This window comes from Homalodisca vitripennis, chromosome 3, assembly GCF_021130785.1.
Source record: "Homalodisca vitripennis isolate AUS2020 chromosome 3, UT_GWSS_2.1, whole genome shotgun sequence".
In the NCBI taxonomy this organism is placed as follows: Eukaryota; Metazoa; Arthropoda; class Insecta; order Hemiptera; family Cicadellidae; genus Homalodisca; species Homalodisca vitripennis.
The window spans coordinates 56,866,143-56,891,439 of record NC_060209.1 but is presented as its reverse complement, the minus strand read 5'-3'; the positions used below and the strand labels follow the sequence as shown (position 1 = coordinate 56,891,439).

The following is a 25,297-nucleotide window of genomic DNA, read 5'->3' as shown; positions in this document are numbered from 1 at the left end:
GATAGTTGGAACTAATTCGCTGCACCCTCTTGTTTTTGATAGGTTTGAATATTTTAATTTATCTTTTTTATTTATTTGTATTGTATTATAGGCTGTTGTAAGTGCTGATTGATATACAAAATGTATTTTAGCTTCAGCTAGGATAGTTTATATTTTTGTCTTTGACAATGCACCTGTATTATGTACCTAGTACCCATATAATACGTAATGTGCAAATGAAGAATGACATCTTTATTTCATGTCAGTAATCTACATCTTGGAATCATGGTACTTTTCATACTGCAAAGTTGGTACACACATTTAATCAAGTCTGTAAAAGGTTAATATTGCTGGTACAATAATTTATTCATGAGAACATACAGGAACTAACGATATACATATACCGAAAACCTAATTATCATATTTAAATGTGTGTAAGCTACGTACAGTAGAGTCCCGTTAATCCGACCTAATTGGGACCAAGCCCTATTCGGATTATGTGATTGTTCGGATTAGCCAGAATTACAGAAAAATACGGTTTTAAACTTTAGATTGGGTCTATTTTGTTATAGAATTATTAACATTGTTTATTAAAACACGTTTTATGACTGTTGCATTGTATTTCTTGACAAATAAACGTGTTTGCGAATACTAAGCACATTTACCGTATTTAGTGTGAGAGTTCTATTGTTAAGCAATGTAAGTCATCCAATAAACTCTCTTCAATGCAACAGAAGACAATAACTGAACTTATGTCTTTTAACAATTAATATTGTACTCAATAATAACATCAGTACTGTACGTCCAATTTTTGTTTGATTTCACTTCTTAATACAGTAATTTAACTCATACTTAACCTATAAGTTTCAATTTGGTACTGTATTTAACTTCGTTATTTATGTACTGTACCGTACACAATGTGTATTAATAAAATACTGTATGTCTATTTAATTAAAGTTTTCTTTGTTTATGTACGAAATAATGCACCCATTTTCATTTTTTAAGTAATTAGTTCCTATAACTGTTCATTATCGTTATAAATAATTCCTCCTGGACCTGTTCGGATTACACGTGTTCGGATTAGCGGGACTCCACTGTATTATGCTGTGAAACTGACTTTTTCACATTCATTCACGGCTTTAAAATTCATAATATTGCTGAACTAATGAGATTTTAATCATCAATCAGAAACTATTGATGTATACAACAAATTATATAAGTTTGATAAGTCAACATATCACAGACCTCTGGAAAACGAAAATGCTAACCCTCTGCCACTGCTCATCCTTGTAATCACCAACAAACTCTTTTGAAATATCTTCTATTTGTGGGATGGTGTAAAACTGAATTACCACAAAACCTAATCAGTGTTTACGACCAGTATGTATAGCATCATACAATATTTTCAGTCTCAAAATGATAACTAGTAACCATTTTTTAAGGGTTTACTAAAACATTAATTACACCTTTAATTATTAACTTATAACTCTCAATTTTTGCTATGCTGTTCTTCAAGAGACATACAACAAATGCTGTATTAAAACTTTGTTTATTATCATTACTTTTGGAATAATGATGAGTTGAAGTAGAAAAAGCCTAAAATTTAAACAAAAAAACTATTTTTGTCAATATCTCACAATCCTCAATAACACATAAAACATTTTTCTTTAACTTGAATACATGGGTGAATACTGCCCAAACAGTAAAGAAATTATTTCCAAGGTAATATAGGAAGATTTTTTAATGTGGTAAACGAAGTGAGATGTTTAGCATGTGAGAGAGGTCACCGGAACCCACCTCTGTCAGGGATCTTCTTTAGAAAAACAAACTACATGAAGAGGTGTTACTGTCTCATCAGACGCACAATTAACTGATGTCAAAATGATGTAAAAGTTCATTTTGAGCTTCTTTGTTGCCGACTTGTTTTGGATTTCTTCAGATGGACACAGACTCCAAATTCCAGGAGTCAAGTCTGTGACAGTGTCAAATTTCAGGCGCTGCACTTAGCAGAAGATGAAAAGGAACTGAACTCAGTATTAACATGTAATCAACCCCTGTAACTTACATTATATGTAGAATTTAGAGTTTTATTTTTACAAAAAGATTCAATTTTGAACATCTACGAATATATTTTTCTCTTCATTTACCATGTGCAATACATTCAGTATTAGTGCCACCACATGAGCGAAGAGGAGGAGAGTGGCTTTCCTGGATGAATGAAAATTTATTTTAAATGATAAAGGGATCCAAACTATATTAATTAAATTTATATTTTTGAACAGGAGATCAATAGACAAAAATATTAAAGGTGTTATTAAGAAATATGTAAAATTTTAATCCAAAATGTTGAAATTGTGGTGTTAAAAATACATTCATTGTTGCTTGAATTGGTCAAGTTTAAAAGTTAAAAAAACACCCACTAAATGAATGCATGTTGACAGCTGAAAATATCACGGTTTAGACTGTTGTTATTATTCAGTACTTTAAGAAGAATAAAACACTGGATTGGGAATATGATTGATAAAGACCGACTTGGTGATCTTAGCCTGATATCCGAATATAGAAATGTTGTAATAGACAATAAATAAGAGTTTGTTGAGTCTATAAGCCTGTTTTCCATATAACATAAAAGGGTTATGTTTCTGTTTGAGTAAAGTAAGACTCAATGAATTGTTACTGGCACTAAACTTTTAGGTTTCTATTTTTATCACCCTCTATGTATGTGTGTACCTATCAACTCTTAAACTTTTTACATATGAAAATAACAGTATAAAATGAAGTAGTCTATAAAAAATAACAAAATTCTTAAAAATAAACATTTAAAACGGTTTTAGTGAGTTTTCTATGCTCTGTATATCTTGGAAGTGCAGACAACAATGGACCGATGTTTTACAGCTGCTTCCGCAGGCAGGTTAGGATATTGTAGTTTATTTTATAACTTATTATGAGTCAAATTAAGTATGTTTATAACTTACCACAGGAAAGTAAATCGCTGTACTAATTTCACCTATAGTACAATCTAATTAAATATTGCCATATATGCAAAAGAAGTTAAGCTCTCTAAACCCCATTTGTTCAATTTACTCTGAGTTTACAAACCCTCTCAAATTCCCCCCTTTGTTAAAGCTCCACCCAAAAAGATTTTCTGGCAGTGCCCATGACATTAAAAAAAGAAAACAATTTATTTAACTTCCTATTCAGATTTAAATTATATATCCTGTGTGTGAGTGTAAATAGAATAAAACATTTCAGCTGATTCTAAAAATTCATATGTTTACTTTTAATTCTTACATTATATACACTTTTTGTACCTTTTTGAAAACGACAATATAGTCGAAATATTAAAGGATTTATGTGAAGTCTTTTTCTTCTATTATATATATATATATATATATATATATATATATATATATATATATATATATATATATATATAGACCATCTCAAAATATATTTTTAATTTACCATGAGCAATACATTCATATATATGAGTATAATGGATTACATATACCTTCAAACATAAATATAATACAAATTAAAAGCAAACTTCTCTTTTACAACGTTTTTATTTGTTAGGATTTAGTAAACAAAATTTGAATTATAAGTTTACATCTTATTGTTGTTTGAATCTATAAACAAAACTATAAAGTATAGTATGGGTGCTATGTAGTGTATTGTTGTATTTTTATACATATGGAAACGAAATAAAAGTAACGTAACGTGTCAAGATCCAAAAGAATCCTCTGTTCAAAGAAATTTGACCACCAGTTCTTGGATTCATTTGGGAAATATGTGAGGATATCCTTATTGATCAGAACTTATATGCTACATTGCAAAGTTCAAAGAAATATTTTGAGACCTTTGAAATAGGGTATTAAATAAAACATATATAAGTAAAACATACATTTAATCTTATGTACAATATATACGGGTAACCAAAATACAATACTAATATTATTTTTATACTCTCAGTTAAATACGTTAAATCATTATGTACTAATATTCTACAATGATATTCAAGCAAGTAAATTCAGTACAGTAAAAGTAACCTCGTCCTATTCTTTGTTTCAAGACCATCGGTACAACTTTAAATTTCTAATATCCAGTATGAGTTGGGGTTCCTTAAACATGACTCTAAAATACAATCTTTTAAACTTATCCAACTAATAACTGTATTGTATGTTTAGCCTGATAGAGAATGTCTGTAACTGTACAGTGTACATATCCTCGACAGTCTACTCCTGGTTAGATAGGCTTGTACAGCAGAGTGGTCACGTATTTCTTGCGGTATCGGTGCGTAGCACTGAGGACCATGACTCCATCTTTGATCGACAAAGCGTACAGATGATTCAGCATGACGTGATTAGGCTCTGGTAACAATGTTGGCTCACACTAAACAGAAAATAATTAAGTGCTTTTACATTTCATAGACTAACAATATATAGTTGAGTAGAATTTATGTTAAATTATAACAAAGCAATGAAAACCCTTACATATTTTAAGAGGCTGCACAAGAAAGACGTCGCCTGCACATCTGAGGCTTAAGAAATCCGAGCTGCCCTTAAAACATTGGGCAGAGTTTAAAACTGTATTTTAAATAGTACTTGCCTCAAATCCAAAAACGTTTCACTTCAGGAATTAGATTAGTGTCTCATTGCTAATGCATTGTTGAATGTATGACTATCTGTTAGTACTTATAATTTATATTTAATATAAATTTCCCATAACAAAAAATGTAGCACAGCTTCAGGTAAGCAGCCACCAGCTAACCTATATACCCTCTTAAAATAAAAAAGGATTTTTTACTGTGATGAAACATTTTAAACAATCTTGGTATAGACAATAGACAATGTACTTTATTTGCAACAATCATAGAGAATGGCATTAGCGTCAGAAATATAACATCACATTATAAGAACAAATATTAGTTGTGTCAATATTATTACATGTTTATGTCAAAAGTTCTCCATGATAAAAATTCATTTATGGAATAGAATGGGTGTTTCAACAGCCAGGTCTTCAATGTTTTCTTGGGACTTGATGTCAGCAGGCAGGCAGTTGAACAACTTCGCTCCCATATAGGATGGCTTTTCTTCAAATTGAGCAGAATGGTGTTGGGGAAGAGTGAAGTTTGCAGCATAGCAAGTGTTGTGTTGGTGTACGTCACGGCCACGGGTGAGGTTATTCTCATGGGCATAAGTGGGCAGTATACACTGAGTATATAGAGTGATACTACAGTTAGAATTGAGTGATCAACAAAAGCAGCTCTACAACTGTCTCTAGACTGCAACCAAGCTAGTGTTCGTATGCACTTCTTTTGTAAGATTAGGGTTCTTTGTATATTTAATGAACTAGATATACCCCAAACTAAAATACCATACCGAAGATGTGTTTCAAAAAGTGCATAATAAGCAGTTTTTGCCGTCTGCACATCACTAATTGTCTTTATTCTTCGGATTACATAAAGTCCAGAACTTAGCTTCCTGCAGAGACTGTCAACATGAGAGGTCCAATTAAGACTTGTGTCAATTATAACACCTAGATACTTGGCAGCTTCTACTCTATCTATGTTAGGTAGAGTTCCCGCTTCAAGCTTTCGTCTTCCCATTATTAAATGTTGCGATTTTGTTTCATTTAGTACCAGGCTGTTCTGATGGCAGTAATGTGTGGCTACATTCAGTGCTATGTACGTTGACACTTCAAGTGGCTCTGTTTCCTTGTTACTTAATAAAAGCACAGTATCATCCGCGTACATAATAGTGGTAGCAAATTCTTGCAGATACTTAGGCAGGTCATTTGTAAAAAGTACAAATAAAACAGGCCCCAGTACAGAGCCTTGAGGTACGCCTCTCGAGTTTGTTAGCAGGCTAGATCTCACCGAACGAGTCATACCATTGTCCGAATGAACCAGCTGAACCAGTTGTTGTCTATCAGTCAAATAGCTGTCAAACCAACTCGCTGAAATTCCAGAAATTCCAAGAGCTTTCAGTTTTGTTAGGAGTTGTTTATGATCAAGGCTGTCAAATGCTTTACTAAAGTCTAATAAAACAGATGCACAGGTATTGCCATTTTCAAGTTGATCAATAATGTGTTCCATTAGACTAACTATAGCGGTTGACATAGAACGTTCTTTGATAAAACCATGCTGCTGACTAGTTAGTAAATTATTTTCCAGGAGGTGAGTAACAAGACGAGTCAGGCCCACCTTTTCAAAAACTTTAGATATTGTTGATATCAGCGATATTTGTCGATAATTACAAGCATCAGAGGTGCTACCCTGCTTGAAAAGGGGAATAACCTTCGCCACTTTAAGCCTTGTTGGAAACCTCCCTTCTGCGAATGATCGGTTTATCAGTAGAGTTATTGGGTCCGTCAGTTCCATTACACAAAATTTCAGCAGCTTCGAAGATACCAAGTCAATTCCATAAGAACATTTTGTTTTTTAAGAAGATATGATCTTTATTACTTCGTCTGAAGTGGTAGGAAAGAGTGTTAAGGGTGGAACATTATTCTGAGCAGGTACAAGTAGGGATGGTTTTGGATTAGCCTCTAGAGCCTTGTCTGCCGCTGTAACAAACCTAGAATTTAGGTAATCAGCGATCTGGGTAGAGTCAGTAATTTTCCCCAATACCGGATCCATTAATTCCTTCGGACTATGTGATATTTTTGTTTTCCTTTCATTATTTACTACTGCCCATAAGGCCTTTGACTTATTTTCTGCATGAAGAATTTTGTCTGTTACTTCTTATGCCTTAACTCTTTAAGTCTTAAATCATAGGCTTTCTTTTTAGAGGCAGTGTCTTGCTTATGAATCAATTGACCAGTAGTGTTGTATACAAGCTGTGCTTGTAAAAAAACTTTACTTAGTCTTTCAGCCTCAGCATCTGTTATTTTATTTCTCCTTTTTCCTTTTACTCTAGAATTTTTTAGTGGGCAATCAGAATTTATTATCATTCCCAAGGTGTTACTAAACAAATTGTAGGCTGTGTCTGCATCTATAGCAGTAATCAGATCTTCCCATGATTCTTGTTGTAGTTTTATTTTAATGTCCCTCATGTTCCTTTCAGAAAATTGTCGTTTTTCAGTCATCTGGGCTGTTGGTTTTACCTACTGGTGGTGTAGCGTACAGAGCTGTGCCGTATGGTCAGAGATCCCCTCATCCAAAACTTCCACTGCTATTGTTTCATCTTCTACATTAGTACACACACAATCTATTGATGATTGCAAAAAAGGTGTTATGCGAGTGGATGGAAGAGAAATTCTGAACATACCACAGCTTCTCAAATATATCCTCCAACAGCATGTTGTCTCTGTTAACGTTTAGGCAGTCTATGTTGATGTCCCCCATAACAATTATCGGACACCTCCATATCGGTACCACTTGTATGCATTGGGATATAATCTCAAGGGATTCCTCTAGAAACGGTATATCAAATAGAAACGGTGTTGACATATTTCACCACCTCCGAAAATGTATGGATCTATAAAAATGTGTTTTGTTTGTGGGTCTTTCTCAGATAACATTATTTTTCATGTTAAACATTGAACATGGTTTTATTTCATATGGTACTCGACTGGAATATAGGCTTCACTGGAATATAGTGTTCTTGCTTAGTGTGTAGAAGCTACTTCGCATTAGTGCATCTGCCGCAGTCAATGTGTTAAACTACTCTACAACAACTGTCCAGCTATAATACATGTAGTTAACACATGAAGACTGCTGGTCTATACTGAGTGTTCTTGTCTTCTGTGTAGAAGCTACTTCGCATTAGTGCATCTGCCGCAGTCAATGTGTTAAACTACTCTACAACAACTGTCCAGCTATAATACATGTAGTTAACACATGAAGACTGCTGGTCTATACTGAGTGTTCTTGTCTTCTGTGTAGAAGCTACTTCACATTAGTGCATCTGCCGCAGTCAATGTGTTAAACTACTCTACAACAACTGTCCAGCTATAATACATGTAGTTAACACATGCAGACTGCTGGTCTATACTGAGTGTTCTTGTCTTCTGTGTAGAAGCTACTTCGCATTAGTGCATCTGCCGCAGTCAATGTGTTAAACTACTCTACAACAACTGTCCAGCTATAATACATGTAGTTAACACATGAAGACTGCTGGTCTATACTGAGTGTTCTTGTCTTCTGTGTAGAAGCTACTTCGCATTAGTGCATCTGCCGCAGTCAATGTGTTAAACTACTCTACAACAACTGTCCAGCTATAATACATGTAGTTAACACATGAAGACTGCTGGTCTATACTGAGTGTTCTTGTCTTCTGTGTAGAAGGTACTTCACATTAGTGCATCTGCCGCAGTCAATGTGTTAAACTACTCTACAACAACTGTCCAGCTATAATACATGTAGTTAACACATGAAGACTGCTGGTCTATACTGAGTGTTCTTGTCTTCTGTGTAGAAGCTACTTCGCATTAGTGCATCTGCCGCAGTCAATGTGTTAAACTACTCTACAACAACTGTCCAGCTATAATACATGTAGTTAACACATGAAGACTGCTGGTCTATACTGAGTGTTCTTGTCTTCTGTGTAGAAGGTACTTCACATTAGTGCATCTGCCGCAGTCAATGTGTTAAACTACTCTACAACAACTGTCCAGCTATAATACATGTAGTTAACACATGAAGACTGCTGGTTTATACTGAGTGTTCTTGTCTTCTGTGTAGAAGCTACTTCGCATTAGTGCATCTGCCGCAGTCAATGTGTTAAACTACTCTACAACAACTGTCCAGCTATAATACATGTAGTTAACACATGAAGACTGCTGGTCTATACTGAGTGTTCTTGTCTTCTGTGTAGAAGCTACTTCGCATTAGTGTTCTGCAGCAGTCAATATGTTCCACTAATTTGTAAGTACTTAACTTAGCTGGTATTTATTGAAAGAAACAAATTGGTTACAAACCAAATAGCTATAAAACAAGATACTTGACATAGTTTAAACTACAATAAAAATAAAATATGTTCTGATTTTGTCATGTATGTTTTAATGTTTTATACACACTGAAGTGATTTATAACTACTTTCAGACTGGTACTATAGACTTTTAGCCTATAGAAAAAAATAATAATTTATAAGAAATTTGTTGTAGATTTTTCACAATAATTGCAAAATAAAAGGTTTATATACATTAATACACTGACCGATAAAGGAGTATCTTTGTTGAGTATAACTTGTAGCAGATGAGGTGGTAGAATGGGAGGTCCAGATGGCTTCTCCCACGGCCTGTTGGCAGGGATCTCCTGAGAATATTCCCCTGCAATTATAAATATTCATTACTATTAATAGTTACTCATTTTATATCAACTTTAAGTCATAAATCTATTATCCATGTAATTTTTTTACTTTTTGTCATTAATTTAAAATTGAAGAGTAGTAAGTTCTCTGAGTGCTTCAAACACATATCCCTATTTTTTTTTATTTTTTGTAAAGGTAATCCTGACCAACACAAATTAAAAAAACAAGTTTTGGTTTAACATTTCTTGATTCTAAAATATTTGAAGATAGTTATGTTAGCAATATTAAGAGCAAGAAAATAGTCAATTATAAACATTTTCCCATTAAACTTTGCAGCAGATCCTGCAACATTCTTAAAATTCTAGATTGTTTCTATTTGACTTGAACATTTAAGTTTTTGAAAAGTTCTCTCCAAAATTAGACTAACCACACAAGTATGCACACACTCTTTTGAGGTCTCATATTTTTAAAACTTTCTGGACCCCTCTTTATTCTACTAGTATTCCATACTCTCCTAGGGGCATTCTGCAACCTCTAGTTATATAAATTAAACATTTTCAAACAGGTGATAGTTTTAGACTCTGGGAGTCATGTTTGGTGAAGTTATAACGAAGTTTTCCTTAAGTACTACCATAAGGACAATTAATTGCAATTGACGTATTTTAAAGAGAAAAAATCTACATAAAACTCAGATAAGTTTATAGAGGATCATGTACTATCATCTAACTTGATCTTCCGTATTTAGAAATTAAGTTTCATACAAAATTTAACCCTTCGTACGCTGTAAGCGGAATATTCCGCAGAGTAAATCTAACTCGAAACGTTCTAAGCGGAATAGATCGCGGAATCCCCTGACAACGCAATATATTTACGTTAGTTCTACAAATGTCCGCCAGAATGCTTGAGAGTGAATATTTGTTCTAATATGACGCAATGTGAAGCGTGACTCACCAAAACAGCTGGGACCAATCACAACGGAAGCTTTTGTTTGCTTTGTCAGTCCGCGCCATCGCCAGTGAGCAAGCTGTACGCTCTAAGCGGAAATACTCGCGCGTGACTGTCAGCTGCCAGCGACCGCTGTGTATTGTTTATAACCTGCTATACTGCTTGAGCTGTCTGTTGTGCGAGGTTATCCATATCGATAATGAGATAAACTATATATCTATGTAAAACATGAAAGGCCAAGCCTGCCCTCTACCCAGATGAGTGTTTTGAGATTTACCACACACAAGTCCAATATTAGTGTGCCTTTTTTATTTTTGTACCATTTTGTGTTCTTTATATGTTCCATATTTGTCATGGATTTGTTCCCTTCATTATCTACTAATTTTGTATAAATAATATAAATTACTATTGCTAATATATATATACTATGCTAACTTTCGCTACTTTCAGAAAAGTGTATTGTACTTTATATACTGTCGTGTATATTTACATGTATATGTACTCATATGTAAATAAAATAAAAGCAATACAAAAACTACCATATGTAAATAAAATAAAAGCAATACAAAAACTACCATGTTTTTTCATCAGTTACAAGACCAATAAACCTAAAAAAAATTACAACTTTGAAAAAATTAAAATTATTATTTTTTGTTTTATTGAGCATTAGAGCAGTTTTATATGACTTGCTTTTAGCGTACAAAGGGTTCAAATCTATATTAAATTAATTCTTGTGATATCCTATGGACAGACAATGAGAAACTTTGCCAACCCCCAAGAGATGGTTCAATGTCACTAAAGTTATTTTTTTTCATGACTGGAGTTCTTAATTTGTTTAGGTATCTTTAAAATGTGCTTTCTTTCATTTTATGTTCATCTGACCTGTAACTCATAACACTTTAAAATTTTTTTTAGAAATGTTTATGTCATACACATAAAAGTTCATGTACGACAAAGTCTGCAACAAGTCTACTACTGTTTCCACTATTACTAACACAACATTATTTAAATTGTATCAATAACAAGTTACTACTGACTGTGTTGTCTCTCTGAAGCACTTTCGCTGTCCATTGCGAGAGCTTGGAACACTTCAAAATCACTTCGTTTCACTGTAACCAGGTTGTTCTTGGAGCCCATTCCGTTGTCAGTAGTTCTCTGAGACACAAAACATTTTTTATTTTGTATTGAATTAGGAAACATATACTGGTAATATAAGTATTAAATTCAATGTTAATGCAAGTTTAAACCTCTGATTGATCACCAAAACACTTACAAAAATTATGTAAAAAGGCAATGGACAAATGAATGCAGATGACAATTAATTTGGGAGACAAGTATGTAAAAAAACAAAAGAAACTCTTAGGTTATGTAGCAAATAAATTTACTGAAATCACTTGGTAAATAATACAAAGTACATAACTTAAAACTCCATAATACTAAAAAGGTTAAGCAAAATTTTAAGAATATATCTGCTAAGCAAGACTTGTTTTAAAAACATGTCTTACCTGAATAAGTAACCGATATTATATTAATAACATGAAATCACTATAAGTAATGAGTAGAATTTGATAAATTTTAAAGTATACTTCATTTATCACAAACTAAATGCATTTTTTATAAATAACTTATTGTAAGATAACAAGGATAAGTGTTTATTGTATTTGCTTGTGCCAATACAACAACAAATAGTTTCTTATCTTCAAAGTTGAATACTATATGTGGTGATATTCAACTAATATTATATTTCTTAATTACTGCAATGTATAATTAATTTCAATAACTTTAGCATAATAATTAATTTCCAATAATGTTCACAAATTTATTTTAATCTAATTAATTTTCCCCTTCCCACGTTTCTTAATTTAGTGATTAATAATTCCAAATCAGACTACATTTGATACATGCATCAATTTAATCAAATCTTTTATTAATACCGGTAACTCATTTACAGTTGTAAAATCATCCTATTTATAACTTGTTTACATATGGCCAATCACCATATTCTGGAAACTACTTATGCACTATTATTGTGTAAAATGTTAATTTAGTTCAGATTTCCAAATTCTAAATTTATTTTACGTCACCAACAAGTTATAATGCAATGAAATGATCAGCAAGATAGAATGAAATGTGATTCACCAGTGCCATTCCCCTACCAGCTACCCACCAAGGATGACAGAAGAAGACATTATTTTTGGGTAATATACCCAGTAAATTATTCTCAAAATCTTAAAACTTTAATTAAATCTTTTCTCAACCTAACCTACAGTAATACTGTCATTTTTGTATTTCTTATTTAAGTATCAAGCTTTCCCTGTGGTACAGAAGACCCAAGTGGTGATACAGATGATATTTGCCAACATCTTCCATTTTTTTTAAACTTCAAAATCGTAAAGAATACTTTGATTTTGTATTAATTCGAAAACTTTTAAAATTTAATTTAACTTGTATACAACAACTTTAATCCTTACTTAATTTTTTTTAATGTTTTGATCGATTTGTAAACTTTTAACAATTGACTAATAATTTACTTGACTTTACATGCTATTAATAGCTAAAGCCCTCATTCAATATTTTGTTGAGCCTGCACGATCAACTAGCTCTCAAAACTCTTGCTTTTCCGATATTTAATCACATACATTTCACCAATAAATATATTTTTGTCCATTTTATTCTGTAACCGCCCACTGTCAATTAAAACACTTTTAATTTTTTTCAATTTTTGAAAATTTGTTCTAAATAAATCTTCAATCTTATTTGTTAACTGCACTCATTGTTCAGATTATTTATCACGGGACCGGTGTAGACTGTCTTTATTTAAGTAAAAATCTAAGTAACGAGACTAGATAAATATCGTATGGACTATTAGTTAGTCAATTCACATTTATTCAAAACAATTTCACTTATTATCCTTACCAGATTACAGAATATATCTTATATTCTTATTAAGTAACCCAGTAATAATAATTATAATAAACTTCCTTATTGTGGAATTCAACAATTATTGGATTGCTTTGTAAATACCTAATGGAAGTACAACATTAACCACATACAATATTAAGATTTCACATTTCTGCTCAAACTGCAAACAAGAAATTAATATAAAAAGTTAAAATAAAAGTAAAAAAATAATCTATCTGTACAATTTAAACAGGTCACTTCAAAAGAATTCCCATATGAATCATGCTATATAACAGTTTTATCAGGTCAAAATAAGTAAGAAACTTCATATAAAGTATGGGTTAAAATAGTTTAACTTTTAGGAATTTTAAATATTCTAGTGTTGTTGGGTTAACATTTACACCATCAAAAAAATTTACAATACATAAAATCTTTGTAATACAGACACAGCTTCCGACTTAAAGCATGTAAAATAGCTGATACGAATCTACATCATTAAAGGATCGTTGTACAGTAGAGTCCCGTTAATCCGACCTAATTGGGACCGAGCCCTATTCGGATTATGTGATTGTTCGGATTAGCCAGAATTACAGAAAAATACGGTTTAAAACTTGAGATGGGTCTATTTTGTTGTAGAATTATCAACATTGTTTATTAAAACATGTTTTCTGACTGTAGCATTGTATTTCTTGACAAATAAACGTGTTTGCGAATACTAAGCACATTTCCCGTATTTAGTGTGAGAGTTCTATTGTTAAGCAATGTGAGCGTACCGGATATTGTACGGGTCCACGCGTTCAATAGTTGTACGAAACTACACATCATCCAATAGACTCTCTTCAATGCGACAGAAGACAATAACTGAATTTATGTCTTTTAACAATTAATATTGTACTCAATAATAATATCAGTACTGTACGTCCAATTTTTGTTTGATTTCACTTCTTAATACAGTAATTTAACTCATAATTTGGTACTGTATTTAACTTCATTATTTATATACTGTACCGTACACAATTTGTGTTAACAAAATACTGTATGTCTATTTAATTAAAGTTTTCTTTGTTTATGTACGAAATGATGCACCCATTTTCATTTTTTATGTAATTAGTTCCTATAACTGTTCATTATCGTTAGAAATAATTACTCCTGGACCTGTTCGGATTACACGTGTTCGGATTAGCGGGACTCCACTGTATTCCTTAAAACAAAGTACATTCCTAAAACTTGTGTTAATATTGAAATAGTCGTTATGTTTTAATAATGAATTTCAAGATATTAATGTCTTAATACATACTTTTTCCTAAACTTAGATGAGTATTATACAAAATAATACATTACCACTCCAGGATCATATCTCCAATCTCCGTCAACACAGAATTTGTACTGGTGTTCCCCTTCGGGTAAGTCAATTATTGTGACAAAATCACCATGGCTGAAAACATAACGAATACTAGAATTCAATTTATGACAGGTGGTTAATCCCCAAAAACTATTAACCAAATTATTTAATATTATGATCAATACAAACTTTGCAATCCTGGAATTGTTGATTCTTTAATGGCACACAATTTATCACCCACCTACTAGATAAATGAAAATCAAACAACAAATTCCCTATTTGTATTACCTACCATATTTGCTTATTCAATCAGTCAAGTATTAAACCTAACTGAAGTCTTTTAGAAAGAGTGTGTGTAACTAAAATTAAATTTTTGGTAAATTGAAAAAATAACTCCAAAACCTTCGGTTTATTTTTACACATTTCCATTGATATTTTAAAATTTAATAACCAAATATGATAAGGTAAATGTAAAAGAATATATAACATATTAAAAATTTTACAAATACTCCCTTTGAAAAACCAAGTATAAGAGGGCTTTAAATATTACATATATATTCCAAGTAAATTTTATTGTATTAACTACATTGTAAATTATGAAAAAACACTGAACATATAAATTATGTTGTATTATGCATTTCAGTTGCTTAGTACAAATGAACATAGCAGTGAAACATTTTCACAATATTCCCTGATATTTCGCTCTTAAAAAGTGGGGAAGAATGTGACAGCTCAGATAACGAAAAGATTTTATCAAAGTAGTTTTCTATCTTCTTAAAACATACACTTTTCCACTTTCCTTAACCTGTCCATGTTTCCTACTTATGTTAATAAGACATATACAATGTTTTTTCTATATCTCAATATTTCTGCAGATGAATAGTCAGTAGTCAAATGAGTATTCTCTTAGAAGGAATTACTTACTGCCTTGTAGCCAATTGTGGCTCTGATTACGCTAACCATCCCCTAATCAATTAAAATAGAGGATGTGTTACTGTATCACCATCCATTGAATGTGGATATGCAAGTGTAACAGAAAATTTGCCAAACAGTTTCCATATGGCAAACTGGTGGATATACAGACCAGGTGAACTGTTATCTGTGGTTACGTGCTATCTGTTTTCTGTTCCACGATATTTAAAATTATCAAAGCTATATTTTATTGTTTGATTTCACTATTCTACACACTATATGATGTTCAATAATATCAAACATGATAAAATTTGAGTAAAGTACACATTTTTATGAATGTTACTTTGTTTTAAACAAATAGATAAGCTTAAATAGTTCTGAAGTCTCAGCAATAATATTGACGTGTTAAATAGACACTCCTTTTTGTGAGATAAATGTAAAAAAGACCTTTGTTTGGTCCTAATGACAAATCAATGAAGAAGCATTCTTATTTCATTTTTCCTGACTTTTATATAAGATATCTATTTAAGTTTTCTAGGATGTAATGTATACAGACCTAGACAAAAAACATACCATTTATACAACACAATTATCATACACACATGTACCATTTATTTATTTGTACTACAGACCATCAATCTTTTAATGGGTTGTATAAATTCTTTTATTCCGTATAATTTCCATCATTGTTAGATTTATGAGAAGTTGTTTAACTTACCTTTTAACCATTGGCAAAGCTTTCCAATCTGAAAATGTTCCACTAATCATGACATTTCTTCCACCTCCTTCCCACTTAAACACGGTTGGCAATACTGAGTCATCAATTCCTGTGGGAATTTTTGATCCTTCTGAGAGTGTGGCAGCTCGTTTTCTTGGTGCTCCAATCTCATTTTCCTACAATACATGTTTAGTTTAATTACTGAAATTACTACATTTATATACTTTCTATCTTTAAACCTCATGAATGGTATAATTTACTTACAGTGATATTCACTGAATCATTGTTTAAGAGGCCTTTATAGACAAAAGCCTTTTTAGTGTAGTGAGGCCTACACCAGACATATGCCTCGAAAGCTATTTTCCATTCAACTCCAATAGCAATTGAGTAAAGCTGCATTTTATTCTACACCACAACATACAACAATGCTTTGATATTGATGCAGTTATTTATATTTAAAACTATCACACTCCAATATATTCTAGAGTGTTTTAAACTGACAAAATTCATAACAACAATTTATTAATGTCTTACATTTTATTTATACTTTTATTTCACATTTTGCTGTCAGAAATTTAATCTTACATTTTGTTCAGTAACCAAAAAAATCTTTAGGAATTTGATTGGTGTGGATGCATACTTCCTTATTATTCTATATCGTCGGTGAAGAAACAATACCGCCTATCTACACATTTTTCGGAAATAGAGTTACTGGTCCCAATAGAAAGGTACTGTGAATAGGCTTCTTTCTCTGTCGTAGTTTTAGAAAAATTCCGTTAGATAGGGCAGTTATACCGTATGGAACAATACCGCCAATCAGATTTCTGCCTGAAATACCGCCCAACTGCATTAGTCGTCACTAAACAACACTGAATGCAAAAGGTAAGCTGTCTTCGACACCTCATTTTGTACATTTGAAGTGCATGTTAATTATACACTTCTACTTATTTTCATTGTTAGCATAATTATATTATATTAGTTACAGTTACACAATAGTTATACTTATTTAGTGTTTGGATTGTTAAATAAATCCAGTGATTAAGCTGTGTGTAGATAGGCGGTATTATTTGGAAAAAAATCAACATGATAAATTGTAGTTAGGCGGTATTACAAATTAGATGTTGGTTTATTTTTGCAATGTTAAACTGCACTAATGGAAAGGGTCTTGTGAATATTATTCAATTAAGTAATTTAACATAATTTTACGTTATGTTCTGTTAGGTCTAATGTAAAAATATAAAAAAACTACAGCTATCAACCAACCTAAACACTTACATTATTAAGTGTTCCCGTATTTAATTGCTTCATTGTTTCAGGATTGATGATATGGCGAAATTAATAACTGCAGATGAAATAATACAGGCACTTCTTGACCCAGACACTCCAGTTGATTTCGACACAAGTGAAGCGGAAATTGAAATCGATGATACTCATGCTGGTTTAGAACATATTATACCTGAAGGTAAGTCTATTGTCAATTAATTAAGTCAATATTGTCAGTCTATTTTGAAATGACTGGTATCTAATGCAACAATTATTAATTGAGCTGTTGTATGTTGTATGAGAAATAAGTCTTATTAAAGGCTGAAAACATTAATCGTGTGCACTAATATTTTTACAACTTAACCCACTGGAAACCAACGGCAGTGATCAGTATCACACACATCACATCTAGTAAGTGTAGGACACTGCCGATGGCCCTTTCTTGTTTTTCAGTTTGATGCAGCCTCATAATCAACTTATCAAAACTAGGATAGAGGTATATTATGTCTTCCACTACAGCTCAGCAATATTGTAAACTTTACCGGTACCAAGTGTTATACTTATTTTTAGATGGAACAGGTGTTTCTGTGGAAGTGTTTTATAAGGAGACTAACACAGAAGTATAATGATGTGTTATGTTACAACTAACAAAATATTGCAAAGTTAACAAGTTTTCTTCTTATTTTTAGTGTTTTCCTTGGAGAACCAACAAGTGGAACGAGAAGAGGAGATACAGACAAATAACCTACAAGAATTTCGTTACTTACAAAATAAAGAAGGAGGGAACTACACTGATGGTGACCAACAAGTTATGATATCTGACAATCAATTAACAGAAGTGACTGAAATTAATGACACTGGAGAAATTCTTTACTCCGATAATGATGTAAACTTTGAAAATCTATTTGAATCTGATTTGGACCCAGAAGAAAACCCTGTAGAAAACGAACATGACAATTTGGACATAGAGAGAAGTGATAGCACGTTAAATGTTACAGCAGGTGAAATTCCGAGTACTCAGAATCTCGAAAATGATGAGGAAGCTGCAATACTTCCCGAACGGAAAAGGAAGAAAAATAATTCTAAGAATTGGAAGAAAAATGTAAATAAACAGCTGAGAATGAGTGGAAAACCTTATGTTGGGTATAGGCGCACAAAAGAAGGAAAGGTATTTCACGATCAGGACAAGGTAGAACGAAAAATGGGGGCACCCTGCCAGTCAGCAATGTGCAAAAAATCAAAAGTTAGGCATTGTCATGATTTTTCACAAGAACAGAGAAAAACCATATTTGAAAACTTCTGGAAAGGGATGAATTGGGACCAGCGGAAAGTTTACCTAGTGAATATGGTAGAAAAAACCGTTGTCAAATGGAGGACCACTGTTGTAGAAGGTGCTGCAGATACAAGCAGAAGAGGTGATACCTTAAGATACTTTTTAAGCATAGATGATATCAAGAGACAGGTCTGTCAAAAGATGTTCTTACAAACATTAGGTATTAAAAAATGGACAGTTCGTTACTGGGTATCTGGTGACAAATGCAGTGGTAATGAGAGTCTAGAAAACTACACGTCTGCTGGCATGGCCCTTCAAGCTTCAGTTACACGTCCATCTTCTGCCGAAAAGCCTAAAAAAGCTCAGGCAAAAGAATTCGCAAAATCTTTCCTTCAGAGCCTGGCTAAGTTGCCATCCCATTACTGTCGAACGTCTACGACGCGCCTCTATCTTGAACCTATATTTACTACACTATCTCATCTCTACAGAGTATACAAAGACCGTTGTCTTGAAGTAGGATCTACAGTTATTAGCAGAACTCTCTTTGAAAACCTTTTCAAACAAATGAATTTGGCCATTTATCAGCCTAAAAAGGACAGGTGTAATGTGTGTGTGGGTCATGAGGTTGGCAACGTTACTGATGAGGACTACAACGAGCATGTAAAATTAAAAATTGAAGCTAGAGAAGAAAAGGATGCAGATAAGGAGAAAGCTAAATTGAACCAATGCTATGTTTTCTGCTCAGATGTTCAGGCAGTTAAGCTCTGCCCAAGTATAAATGCCAGTGCCTTATATTACAAGACAAAGTTAAATATTCACAACTTCACTATGTACAATCTTTCCACAAAGGAGGTGCAGTGCTTTTGGTTTGACGAGACAACTGCTGAACTTGTAGCATCAGTGTTTGCCACTTGTGTCATTGACACTCTGAAGTCTATCTTAAATGATGATCCTAAATCAGTAATCTTATGGTCTGACGGATGCCCGTATCAGAACAAAAATGCAGTGTTTTCAAATGCTCTTCTGCATTTGGCAGTTGAAAAAAACATTTCAATAGAACAGAAATTTTTAGTAAAAGGACACACCCAAATGGAGTGTGACTCCGTACACAGCACAATCGAAACTGCATTAAAAGGCAAATCAATACACCTCCCAAGTCAGTATCATCAAATTTCTCAAGAAGCCAGAGATAAACCTTTTCCATATAAATCAAAATTCTTGACCCATGATTATTTCATGGACTTCTCAAAGAAAGAAACTTTGATTTATCAATCTATCAGGCCTGGCCGAGGTAAAGGTGACCCAACGGTTTATGACATAGCAGCTATCAGATATAATCCTAATGGGAAGATTGAAACAAAGTTAGATTTCAAATCAAGTTATGTAGAGTTACCTAGACGACCAAAGCAAGGTATGTTTGTAACAGCATTCCCACCATTGTACCATCAAAAAGTACCTGTAAAGAGTTCTAAATATAAGGACCTACAAGATTTAAAGTGTGTCCTTCCACAGGACTGTCATGCATTTTACGACCAACTACCTCACTTGGAAGACTGATATTTTTTGCCTTAATTTATACAAACTGCTGTTTTATTGACTGCTATAGTGTCATCAGTTTAGACCAACTGTAAAAATATAATTTAAAATATTTCTACTTAAAAATGTACTTCCTTTTGTAATCTACAAAATGTAAATGTCTATTAAATATTGTGTTATAATGAAATGATTGATTTAATACTGCTTAACTGCTAAATATGAAGTACTTTTAAAATCTAATACCGCTTAACTACAAAGTTTAAAACCGCCCATCTACAAGAAACAATAAAACAACGTAGTAATACCGCATAAGTGAAATAACCAAATGCAAACTAAGAAAAAGTATTCAAAGTTATATTGTATAGTTTATACAACATATTTAAAAGGCTACGAAAAAAGTTTTATGCAAAATTAACTGTCGTAAACTATATGGTGCAGTTTTTTGTGCCTCCTGTAAAGTTTTAGAATTGTCACTTAGGCGGTATTGTTCCTTCACCGACGATATTCTGCTTAAGTTTCCTGTGACAAGATACCGTTTGATTGTATGCTGCATTTGTTTCTGTGGTCATGTAAAATACAATAATTATTACAAACCAATAAGTTTGTAAGTAACATAATATCTTGACTTACTATAGAAAACTATGCAGTTGAGTTATATACCCATGACAAGTACAGTATGTGTGGTTGATCCAAGGTATAGTAAAATAGTTCACAATTAATGTGACAGAAAATACTGCTGTTAACATCTGCAATTATATAATCTGTAAATTGTTTGTCGTTATTATTTTGCAGTTTAAATACAAAAAGTATTTCAAAATCCTTATTATTAATGAATAAATGAAAACTTACTCTTGTGGCAATTCATTTCTAAATTTTTCTTTTTATATTAAACAAAATCATATTGAGAAAACAATAAAAAGTAAGAGAGGAAGAGAATGATAGGGAGGAGCTGGTTTAGGATGACTCAACATTTTTGGAAACCAGAATTATCCCAGGAAATCCCGGAATTCAGTTGTTAAATACATATTACAAAACTATATCACTCCATTTTGTCATACAACACAGAACATTTAACTTATATACTTTTTTTACAAAGCAAATTTGATTCTTTACAATTTGTTTACAAACTCAACTGTGATATTGTTCTTTCACTCTACCTATCGGCAATCATGCTACAAATTACCAACAATATCTTTTTGTCACACCAAATGTAACTAACACGTTACTATCAAAATAATGAGTGTTGTAGAAAAGGATACATATATCAGTCAAATTAGTTATAGTTATAAATTTAAAAATGTATAAAGTGCAGTAATTTATTGAGCTGCAAGATAATGAAATTGATTGTAAATTCAGTGACACTTATTTGTAGTGATAGGAACTATAACAAGGGGAGGGGCAGAGTGCTCTGTAATTATTTAATTACAAGGCAAGAGTACTCCGTGTCGCATAACAGACTTTGCTGCTCAGGTTTCATGCAAAATTTAAAATCTATAATTTCATTTCATTCTGAAGATATTCCGCAGACAGAGAATCATAGGGAAAAGAAATTTTTACATCTCCTGTCAGACAAAAAGGAAGTTGTGACAGTATATTGGTGCTTCAATGACGCTCAGCAAAATTTCATGGTTGTGCATGCACCATAAAACTCATTCTTGTGTACGTAGGAATTATGTTTCATGCAAACCAAAGTCTACAGGCAATAATCGTTCTCAAGATAGGCCACACGACACATTCACATTTTTGTTCATTGAGTTACGTTTCATAGCAAAGTTCATATAATAAACGTTCCAGTGTTCGTTACAGGGTTCTATAACACAAGAGTGCTCTGAAATCAAATCTTGTCACCAACTTTTAACATTTACTTTCACTCTTATTTTTCTTTTAAGAGTATGAATAATTAACATGTGTTAATATGTCACATGTTATTAAAATCTAATAATTGAACTCAGCTAGTTTACAAATTTATTTATTCTGCTATTTTCTCATTTCTATCAGAGTTTTCTATAAGACCCATGTAAACATAATTGCTAAGATAATAAATAATTCCAAATCCCATGGAGTGACATTCACAATCATCAAACTCAGAGTTGCTAATATATAAATGAAAATTCATGCAAAACTTCAGGTCTATAGGTCAGTTTGTTTTTGAGCTATCGTGCTGACAGAGACAGGCAAAAATGAAAACTGTTCCAGCCCCATGAATTATAGACTTTGCTTAAGCACAGCTTGTTATGAGAAACCATCCGTTTTACAAGACCAGTCAACCATTTTTACAAGTGATGAGTTATTTATAATGCTTATATATCAATTTCATAATAAATTCAAATGTATTAACATACATAATATTATACATTATAAAAAAATTACATTTATAACTATTAAAAAAAACAAATTATAATAAATGTATGAATAAATCTGAGAAAGGTTAATAGTATTTCAGACATATACCATGGTTATATGTTAAAAAATATATATCATCTTTGTTATAACACCAACAATGTCTGAAATTCTTTTATCCTTTTAAACTTTATATCGTCAATAACAATGAAATTTGAGAAGTAAATTTATCTGGAAACAATACAGCAAAATTTCCTTCAGGAATGATTTCTTCATCCTAGGCTGATTCCCAAATACTGACCCATTTTAATACACTTAAATCCCACTTTCTCTACTAAAATGTATGAAACAAAGCAGTGCAAGACTTAGTTACTTTGCACTATTTTGAAGGACAAATGTGACTGACAGCTTGTGACACAAATTAGGCATGTGAATTGTCATTGTACTTGCGACCATTACTCAAATACCATACAATTATTAATAAATAGGCTACATTAAAAAGAGCTGGAAACAGGCCAAATTGATTGTAAATAATTAACCTATTCTAGTCTAGATATTTCTAATCTAGAATGTGGATCCCTGATCGTGGTGATCGCCTATATTGCAGCCACTTGGAGGGTTACATACTAAGGTAGTCTATAGTTTGTGGATCGTAACAAGTAAGTTGGGCTGTAAAAAAAAAAAAAAAAAAAAAAAAAAAACGCATTATGGTGTTTGCTACAGTTGACGTTTTAATATGCATTTTGTGTTAAAACTAAAAACCTGCCTAACATCACTAAATAAAAGTATAGGCCTAGGTAATTCTAACCTCAGTTGTTAGCATAGAACTACTTACTGATGAATCTCGCTCTTTCGTAAAATAAGGTTCTTCTTCATCATGAGACGATTGAAAAACCAGCTTATTATTTGGTTTCTTATCAAATACAAAAGCCTGTTCTTCTTTACTAGGAGAATGAGGTGCATTGCTTTCTCCAGCTTTTTGTCTATCTCTGTTGGGTCCACTTCCAGCATTACCCATTATTTAACACTGATTTAACTTATTTAACACTTTAATTCTGTCTTGATTAGCAATGCAATTTTTGTTTTATTTTCCACTTTCTAGAAATGAACATATCATGTTAAAACACAAATGTAAAAATATGAAGCACTGACAAAACACAAAATAACTTATGTTTACAATTTGTCATTATCGTACATATTATCAAAGCAGTAGTAAACAATGCTACCAACACATGTTCTTTCTTAAGTATCTTTGACAACGAATGGGAAAAGATAATAAAATAACGGTGGATTAACCAGCAAAAAAATTACCCAATTTCCATTTTCAATATTATTTAATTATAGACAATCATTTACCACCCAAAGCAACAAGTTGGAGCATTTCAGAAGTAACCACGTTAAATAGTACTAATATAACAAAACAACGTTAATTAACTACTAACTTAATATAGGTTATATGTAAATAATAGTGTGACTCATAATTAATTGCCACACTGATTTTTCCTGATTCAAGGTCAAACATTTAGAGAATCGTAAATAGTGGAAAGCTGATCGCGAAGCCTGAAAGCAGTGGTGCAGAATAACTCCAAATCATTGTGCTGTTGTGTTCGAGTAGTTACGTGTTAAGATTGAACAAAGAACTCTTTGGATCTTGTGGAAGATGGAAGTGGAGCGGTTTAAAACGTTGAAGGTCAATCAATCTGAATGATTATTGTATACAGGAAGGTAATGTATCGAAGGTTCCTCATTAACTCCAAATAAGAAAGTTGAAATTGGATATTAATGGTCTCGATAGGAGCATCAAGATAGAGATAGCCTGAACCTTCTGAAGGTTCTACAATCCAGGATGATAGCTAAATCTTGATCTCACCACATCAAGAAATTGCACATGAACAAAATCGCGTTGTTCGATAAGAAGCCTCTGATATAATCCTGACTATATAACAGAGAAAAATACAAGTATTTACGCGGATTGCTTTCCTTTGCATATCAAAAATTTGTTCATGTCTCTGGTCATGGCCCCTCCTCACTATAGGATTACTAAATAAGATATGTGATACTCGAGTTGGCAGTGGTTCTCACTCTTTGTCGATGAGCCTAGAAAGACATCGGAGGACAAATTACCATATGCTAACGTTTCCAATTTTTGGAACTACCTACTACAGTTCCAACCATAGTCCAAAATCTCCTCCAGTAGTTCAGCTGATTCGGAAATATCCATTTCAGTGTTACCAATAATTAAAGATGGAGCCAAACAATTTTTTAAGTTTTCTTTTAATATTAATTCATTTTGTTTTTCCGGGTCGAATTTCAAACTTGTTTAAAAAATTGGCTAACTAATTTACTTGGAGAAACTATCGCAATTCCGTAGATCCAGAGTCAATATTTCTGGTCGTATAGCAGCAAATATAACATTATTTTAGGAATTTCAGTGGTAATATTGTTTACATAAATTTAAAAGAGGATAGCATACATTTAATTTCTGTGGAATTCAATAATTAAGGTATATTATTTCTGATTTATAGATAGACTTGACCTAAAATTTAGTTTTGTGCCGAATTTAATGATATATTGGCTAGAGATACTTGGTGAGGGCAAATGATGGGTGAATTTTGCACATTTATGGCTGAGTGTCATTGCTATGTTGCAGATAAATGTTTTTGAAATGTGGATCAAACATGTCATTACTCGGCTGTGTCAACGCATAAATTCATTGTCAGACTGATTGATTTTGACTTTCTAAAACCATATGTCTGTCTATTAGAAACAGGTTGCTTTTAGATTAATTTTGAGATAATCGGTAGGAGTGATTCTGACCATAGTTGCACATGTTT

At 32.4% G+C, this 25,297-nt stretch overlaps 1 protein-coding gene across 2 annotated transcripts; it reads right to left on the bottom strand.

Annotated features, from left to right (window-relative positions):
• Positions 1–3,869: 3,869 nt before the first annotated feature.
• LOC124356927 (5'-AMP-activated protein kinase subunit beta-1) lies at positions 3,870–23,675 on the bottom strand. Of its 2 annotated transcripts, none has more exons than XM_046808233.1 (6): positions 23,299–23,675; positions 16,052–16,227; positions 14,421–14,514; positions 11,216–11,333; positions 9,140–9,252; positions 3,870–4,371 (listed from the first exon to the last, which is right to left on the bottom strand). In XM_046808233.1, exons 1-6 carry the CDS (start codon positions 23,479–23,481, stop codon positions 4,225–4,227), a joined length of 831 nt encoding a protein of 276 aa, XP_046664189.1. In that variant the 5' UTR covers positions 23,482–23,675; the 3' UTR covers positions 3,870–4,224. The 2 variants fall into 2 exon arrangements, with proteins under 2 accessions (XP_046664189.1, XP_046664190.1); XM_046808234.1 differs by lacking the exon at positions 23,299–23,675 and adding an exon at positions 17,327–17,622.
• Between the last annotated feature and the right edge of the window lie 1,622 nt (positions 23,676–25,297).

Bases quoted from the DNA above. Each gene is read 5' to 3' on its own strand.
- LOC124356927 (XM_046808233.1), bottom strand. From the start codon at position 23,481: ATGGGTAATGCTGGAAGTGGACCCAACAGAGATAGACAAAAAGCTGGA. The intron at 14,515-16,051 runs GTAAGTTAAACA...TTATGTTTTCAG, and splicing joins GCTTTGCCAATGGTTAAAAG to CCATGGTGATTTTGTCACAA. The intron at 9,253-11,215 runs GTCAGTAGTAAC...TTATAATTGCAG, and splicing joins TGCTTCAGAGAGACAACACA to GGGAATATTCTCAGGAGATC.